At 29.2% G+C, this 7,513-nt stretch overlaps 1 protein-coding gene across 1 annotated transcript in view; it reads left to right on the top strand.

Moving 5' to 3' along the window:
• The window catches only part of LOC148625336 (glypican-5-like), a 49,847-nt gene extending 43,445 nt beyond the window's left edge, over positions 1 to 6,402 (top strand). The window contains exons 6-7 of the mRNA XM_088568770.1: positions 1,098 to 1,302; positions 1,564 to 6,402. Of these exons, the coding sequence (XP_088424896.1) occupies positions 1,098 to 1,302; positions 1,564 to 1,676 (318 nt within the window). The 3' untranslated portion in view covers positions 1,677 to 6,402. The remainder of the gene's footprint in view (positions 1 to 1,097; positions 1,303 to 1,563) is intronic.
• Positions 6,403 to 7,513: the final 1,111 nt, after the last annotated feature.

Below are 7,513 nucleotides of genomic sequence, written 5' to 3' on the forward strand. Positions count from 1 at the left end.
TAAAAGATATTTTAACATTTTGTCAATTAAAATAGATTTTATTTTATTACATGCGAAAGTAACAGACATAAAATAATAAAATATGCAGTTCATATATGCATGTATTCATATCTCAAAGGGATTGTTTGGCAAGACAAGACTTATTTAAGTAATGTTGTCGATTCATGTAGCAAAATTACACACGATAAACATAATAAGAAAACAGACCTAAGTTTTACTGAAGTTGGGTTTATTTTCCTCATTGGCGAGACAGATAAGTCTAATATATGGTTGATATAGCCATTATGCAACTGTTCACAAGTACTATATTATTATATTTTACTTATTGTATTTTAGTTGTGATGGATTTTTTTCGCTTGATAGCTCTAAATGTGTAGGTGGTAGTAGTGTTAGACTTTTTCCCATTGTCCCCTTATGGTGTTTTTGTCTGATTTATGCATAATGAATTCAGATAATCTGGACGAATTGATTTTTTACTTAATATCAAAGAACAAAATGTACTGTTAATAATATAAAACATGGGTTTAGTCAATTTTGTTGATTCGTAAAAGGGGTTTTATCAAGCATTAGAGATTATTTGAAAATTTCAATGATAACTTGTCCTCCAGCCCACCCTAATACTTTCTGTTTTATAAAATCTAGGTTAAAAGTTGAAGTTTTTAATCTGGTTGACTTCATAGTGTCTACATTTTATATCAAAAGATTACTGATATTAAATGATTTGTCCTTAAAGAGATAGTAAGTGTGGTGTAAGATGGGAGATAACTGTTATTTGCATTAATAAAAATTGTATGGAGAACAGAGGGTATTTTTATCTGTGAAAATAAGACATTTTCAAAACAGAATGAGAAAGGGAGTGATACATTTGTTTTAAAGAATTTTTAAGACTTGGATAAATACTTGTAAATAAATAATTGGATGGGTAAAATATTCATTTTGATGGTTTACTTAATCAGTTTTCATTTTTGAGATTCTCTATGGGCATATTATTGAATATCACTTTCGAGCTGTAATTTCTGAAATTTCAAATAAAGGATCTAATATTTGCAACAACAAAAGCAACTTTATCTTTATTCCATTATCTATTCTCTTTTCAGACTTTGGAAGCTGAGCAACAAGCCTATAAAGATTCAATGATGTCTGACACATCTATTACAAGATATGGCAGTGGTGATATGGTGCATTATGGTGGGGGAATCCTTCTAGAGACAGATGACGAGGATTTGAATGGGTCGGGGAGTGGTAGTGGTGATGGTAGTGGTGATAAAGAAGATGTTACAGTTACTAATTACAATCCATCAAGTTAGTGGCTCTTTTATTGCACTTTACAAAGCAACAAGACTAGCAAGGAATATTTTGAAAGAAAATATATATATATAAGTAGTTTTCAGAAATAAACCTTTGTATAAGAATTAGCAGAATGAAAAAGAAGTCTTTTATAGTGTAAAATGTATATCACACTATTTAACAAATGCTTTTCAATATACATTTTTTCCTATATAATTTAGAAACCTAATTATAATTGAACTCTTTTGTCTAACTATTGCTACTTTTTTCCTTCAGCGATAAGAATCCTAGTTCCCACAACGACCAAACCACCAGGTGGAACTGCAAGTCATGTGACAGTTTCCATAGCAATGGTTGTCTTGACATCAGTTGCAGCCATGATATTATGACAAAGGGCAGCGTGAAGCATTATGTTTAAGATTTAGTCAGAGATGGCTACATCATTGTGATATTGTCATTTTTTTTGTTAAACTTTGTACATTATGTTTGTATGATACTTATGTGCCTTTACAAACCAAAAAATTAAATCAAGATGCATTTTCAAATCAACAGCATTCTCTGTCATTTCCATAGCTGTATGCAAAGGTATAGGCATTCATACTAGTCTTCATTCAAATGTTTTATAAATTTTAAAACATCATTTTAATGATTTTTTTTCTCTTGTTAAACCTGTAATCTGTTGCTACATTACACAGTCAGGAGCACTCATGATACTTTGTACAAAGGGAACTAACTCTGTAGTTAAATACTCCAAGTACACTCTTACCCTGAAAATATTGTAAGAATCTTTCAAATGTTTGTTTTTTTTTCATTAATGAATGTACAGTTGTGTTTAAATTAATCAGTTGGCAATGAGTTCTTTTCTGGTCTTAGTGTTGAATCGATTTGTCAAGTAATAAATCTTGATCCATAATTATATATCTGCCAAAACATTCACAGAGTATGCATTTTCAAGTCATGCAATTTAAATAGAAATGATGCCAAAATTGTTTTGGATTTTATTTCATTTTTTGTACATATTGGTTCGGTTTTGACAGCCACAACTTTCAATAATAGATATAAGGGTTTTCATTTAATAAGGTAACTTATTCATGTGATCTCCTTAGTTATACCTCACTTTTTAGTTATTACAGGTATCATCCAAATTTCAAGATTCATTAAAGAACATTTTTAAAATCAGTGTATAAATTATGTGCATAGTTGCTTAAAAATCATGATTTTTCAGCAATTTAACGAAGAGCTATATTTAGTTTTGAAATTAAATCTATAGTCCATTTATTGTTTAACCATTTTATTTCAAATTAATACTACATGTGTACATGTACTATATGCTGTTAAACTTTCAGGAAAAGGAGAATTTCAGTAAAGTACTTAATGAATAGGATGTTTTCCTTTCAAAAAAAAAATTCTATGAGGTCATGTTGTCACTTGTATGCTTCCTGTTCCTTATTTGTATTAAATGATTATCAATCTTTTCCTTCTTGTCTTCACAACTGTCACAAAAACAGGACATAACTGATGTTTTTAAGGGCTTTCCTTCCTGAATTCACAATGACTCTGTTGTTAGGTTAATGGAATTTCTAATTTTGAGTTTTTGCTCTTTTAAATGGTAGATTAAATTACTAGAATTTGTTGTATTTAAATTATAATATGATGGTGTGATCTATAACTTGCAGTATTTAATGTTATGTAAAAATTATTTACTGTATATTCAGAAATCATTGTGTGCATTAACTATTGTAATTTTGCAATTCAGTCAAAAATGCAATTTTTATTTTTGTGATTTTGAGAAAATTTGCATTAGTTTCTAAATTGACAGTATCAGTTCCTCTAATATGCAATCTAAGATATTCTATTGTGCATAAAACATCCAAAGGTTTCCCTTGATAGTTAACTTTTCCTTGAATGCATTGTTTTAAATTAGGTTTTATTTTATTCTGTAGAGTTGAACATAAGTTTATTTCAGTCTACAAATTTTATCCTTTTTCTATATTATACGAAATGGTCAGGACAAGGGATAGTCAGATATGAAGGTCTTTATGGCTGTAAGGTGAGAATAAGGACGCTTGCTGTAGGTGAATTGAAGTCAAAATATTGTATAAACTGTTAAAATATTAGTACCTACATGTAAATTCAACATAGGAAAAGTCATTGGACTCCTTCCTGTCCACCATTCCCCATCATATTTGTTATATCTATGCATTTAGTTATCAATTAGAGCTTTGCTTTATGTTCATTGTTGATATTTTCATGACATTTGTGTATCAGATTGTAATCTTAAGTCTTTCAATTGGTTGTATATATATATATATTATATTGCTGATCATGCATTTTATGCTAAAAGCCCATAGGCCTGTTTTAGTTGGTGCCAATGTTACTGCATAATCATGTGGAATAAAGGAATATCATTAGAATGTCATAATTTATTAGTTACCTCCCCTTCTGAAGTATATAATTACAGCTTTGGATATGTTACTAATTTAGGTAATTATATTTAAATGATGAAAATGGTAATAAGAAATTTAATTTCTACCTAATTAGATTTTTAAGCATTTCTTTTTTTAACTTGATGTACCAGTACAAGTGAAACTTGTCTAAAACAGGGGCGGATCCAGGATTTATGTTTAGGGGGGTGTTAATTGAATTAAATGCAGTGCAAAGCAAGGCAAAAAATATTGTGGGGTGAAACTTGTGGTGAAAAATTTTTTTCTTACCGATTTAGGGGGGCGTATGCGCGGTACGCCAGTCCTTGGATCTGCGCCTGTAAACCAAGCCCATTTTGGTCTTTAAAAATGGTTTGATTTGGAAAGGTGTTTTGTTTACCCAGGTTGAAAATACAGATGAACTGAGGTAGAGGGACTTTCAAAAGGTGTCCAGTTTAGACAGGTTTTTTTTAATTTTTTCAAGGTTTGGTTTAGGCAGGTGTCACTGTATTTGAATTTTACATCAGTACAAATGATAAATAATTAGTAATTTTAGAACTACTTTTATAAAAGGACCTTGTGAAATCAAATTGTATTTGTGATGTTTCCAGGAAAGTTATTCTGTATTGTACATAAGGCAAAAACAATTGTTACTTTTATTTTTGTTGAGAAATGTTGAATCCATTGTAAATACATAAATACATGTTATTTACTTATGTGTACTTCATGTTTTCTATATAGTTTTTTTCATTGTTGGTTATTAGCTGTTTAACACACTTAGCTGCCAAATGTGTTTGTGTTTTTCTTTTCTTGTGGTAAAATGAAGAAATTAAAAGAAATTGGCATGTACAGGAAAAACTGAAGTTATTGCTTCAGAACTTATCTCTTTTTAAAGTTTCTTTACTCCCTTAGCCCATGCCATCTTTAAAAAAATAGTACAGTATTCTTATTTTTGGCCTTGAACATTAATTGAACATGTTTTCTTTCAAAAAATATTTTTTTTACAATCCTTTGAACCATGAATATAGCAATATATAAATTTTACAGATAAAAACATTTTCATGTACAATTTGCATGAAATATTGTGATTTTTTAACATATGTGTTTTGCTTCATATATACATGTATGTGCAAACTTCACATGAAAAGTTTATATACCATACATTGTCAGTGTACAGGGGAGTTGTTCATTGGTGCTCCATTACAAACTCCCCCTATTTCATTCATATAGTGCTTGTTGATGTATTTAATCCATAAATGTATATTTTTTAATCAGTTTAAATGTGTAATTATTGTATATGGTGATTTTATTTTTAGATTTAGAGAGCTCAAAGCTCGACAGATTGGTGTTATTTCTAGTATGCATTTGGTAAAAAGGCAAAAAAAACTATGTTGTGAACTTGTAAAAGTACATTGCAAATGTGCAGTCCTGATTTGAGCTGCTAAACTATTTTTGATGTTAAAAGTTGAGTTACTATGTGAATAGAAACATTTTTATACTTAGTTGTCAGGTTGACTTTCTACATGTGTATTATACTTTGAAGTTTTAATTGTCAAGAAATCTATGAAAAATTTGGATTTGAACGAAAAAATGAATTTAAGTAAATTTATATTTTATTATTTTAACTCCATATAAAGTAACAACTAATAATTCATTAATGTTGAGAAAAAAATCTGAGATAGTAGTATAAAAATTATGTGGTACTGCCTAATGTCAAATTTATACTAGAAATTGTTTGTATATATATATATATAGACATTGTGCTATGTTAAATATACAATGAAAGGCAACACGTATTAGATTGTCTCCCCTTTTTAGACAATTTATGCTTCTTCTTCCATTTACAGTATGCTCCTGACAAATAATGTCTGTACTGAAGCTTTTTCATCCTTTAGTAATAACATTTAGTGAAAAAAAAACTTTCAGTTGCCAATAATTGTTGTGTATTTTACATGGGATGTGTTGTATTTTGTTCATGTACATGTATCTAATACATATACAAGCTATAACAAGATTTTCTGTGATTCTATGTGATAATTAAACATGTTGATTACTTTAGATGGCGAGTAGGTCTAGCATTGGTGTTTCTATAAAGTACCATGAAAAGTTTAAAGGGAGATAAATCTTGTTTGATTAAAAAAATATTTGTAGCTTTCTTGGAATAAATTGATTATGGTGAAGGCCTGAGTTGGGCTAAATATTTTTGGAATTATTTTTAAAATTGAACTCTTCTTGAAATAAATTACACTCTATTAACATCAAGCTTTTAATAGCATTAAGTTAAGACTTCAAGAAATTTCAAAACCAGGATGCATTTGCATTATTTAGTTGTAATTTTTGTATTTAGAGTGTAACATTTTTCATTTGACAAAATTGCTATCTAATCCAAACTCCATAACTTTAAAGCCTGAAAATACAAGTTTTAATTAGTGAAAATTGTTTCAAATTTGTACATAAACATCTAAAAGATATCAGAATTTAGACAACACATGTATGGTTTTATATTGTTCATTCCAGTGTCTGGTACTTTGTATATTCACCGTTATGAGTGAGGAGATCACTGTTATCCTGTTGTTGAGAGCTTCTTTGTAAAAATGTACTTGTCATCTCATTTTAATAAGAATATTTTTACTACTTGAAGTACTAGTACTACTTCTAAATGATTATTTTCATTAAACTTGAAAACCATTAATCTGATGTTTTATTTGGTTTTTCTGTCATCGAAAGATATGAAAGGTAAACAGGTTGTGGCCTCTTTGTCACACCTCAAGTTAAGAATTGCATCAAAGACGATCACATGTTCATTAAAATTACATGGAAAATATGTATTATAAGAGATACACAGAATTTTACGTTTCTGACTTTTATAGGTACAGACCTACACACATGCATATGGACAACACCTAACTTAAAGGCAAGAACAAAAACAGAAAAAAAATGCTTGGTAGCAAAAAAAACCAATAATGATCAAAATGTGTATAAGACCAAAGGCATAAAGTACAAAAGGTAAACTTAGACAAGCACGAAAGGAATGAAAAAAATGCTTGGTTGATACAATAAAAATACATCCCACTCATAATCTAACTTCAACCTGCAAGTGAATAGCAGAGGGTAACAGGTTCAGTAATATTAACATTCACCGGTACATTTAATACTGAAATATTCAGACTTCAGAAATGCATTACTTTTTGGGAAATACAATGCCATTTTTTTATGAAATGATAAACTAAGCTTTGGAATTGAAAAAAAATCATCAGATATGATGTGTTAATTTTTGGAATTCAAAACATTCACTAAACAAGATAAAAATTTGACTTTAACCAACATATATTGACATTGTTATCGGTGTAATAATCACACATTCTGCTAAAAATATCTGAATAATCTATAGATAAACTGTCAGTTCAGACGTCAATTTATACTTCAGATATAATTCATTACAACCTGCATTAAAAATGGTTATACCTTCTCATACGTGTTTAAATATAAAAGGCTCAAGAGCCTATTTTCATTTAAATATTGATATCATTAATGTTATCATAATAAACCTGGATCGCATTATTGATAGTGGTTTAAGTGTAAGAGTCAGGCAGTCCGTGAAACATGGTATAAAAAAACCATCATTTTGATAGTGTAATTTGACTATTTGCACCAACAGAATCAAGGAAAACAGACCAGATTGTCCACATCATACTGGACCATTGAGTTGCAATTTCATTAATGTGCATTAAAAACGAACATTTCGTGAGCAGGTAACTCAGTCAAAAACCTCAATTTTCTAAGATTCTATAGAAAAATTTCTG

Source organism: Perna viridis, chromosome 2, assembly GCF_037379345.1.
Source record: "Perna viridis isolate PV_CMFRI_1.1 ecotype Kerala chromosome 2, ASM3737934v1, whole genome shotgun sequence".
Taxonomy (NCBI): domain Eukaryota; kingdom Metazoa; phylum Mollusca; class Bivalvia; order Mytilida; family Mytilidae; genus Perna; species Perna viridis.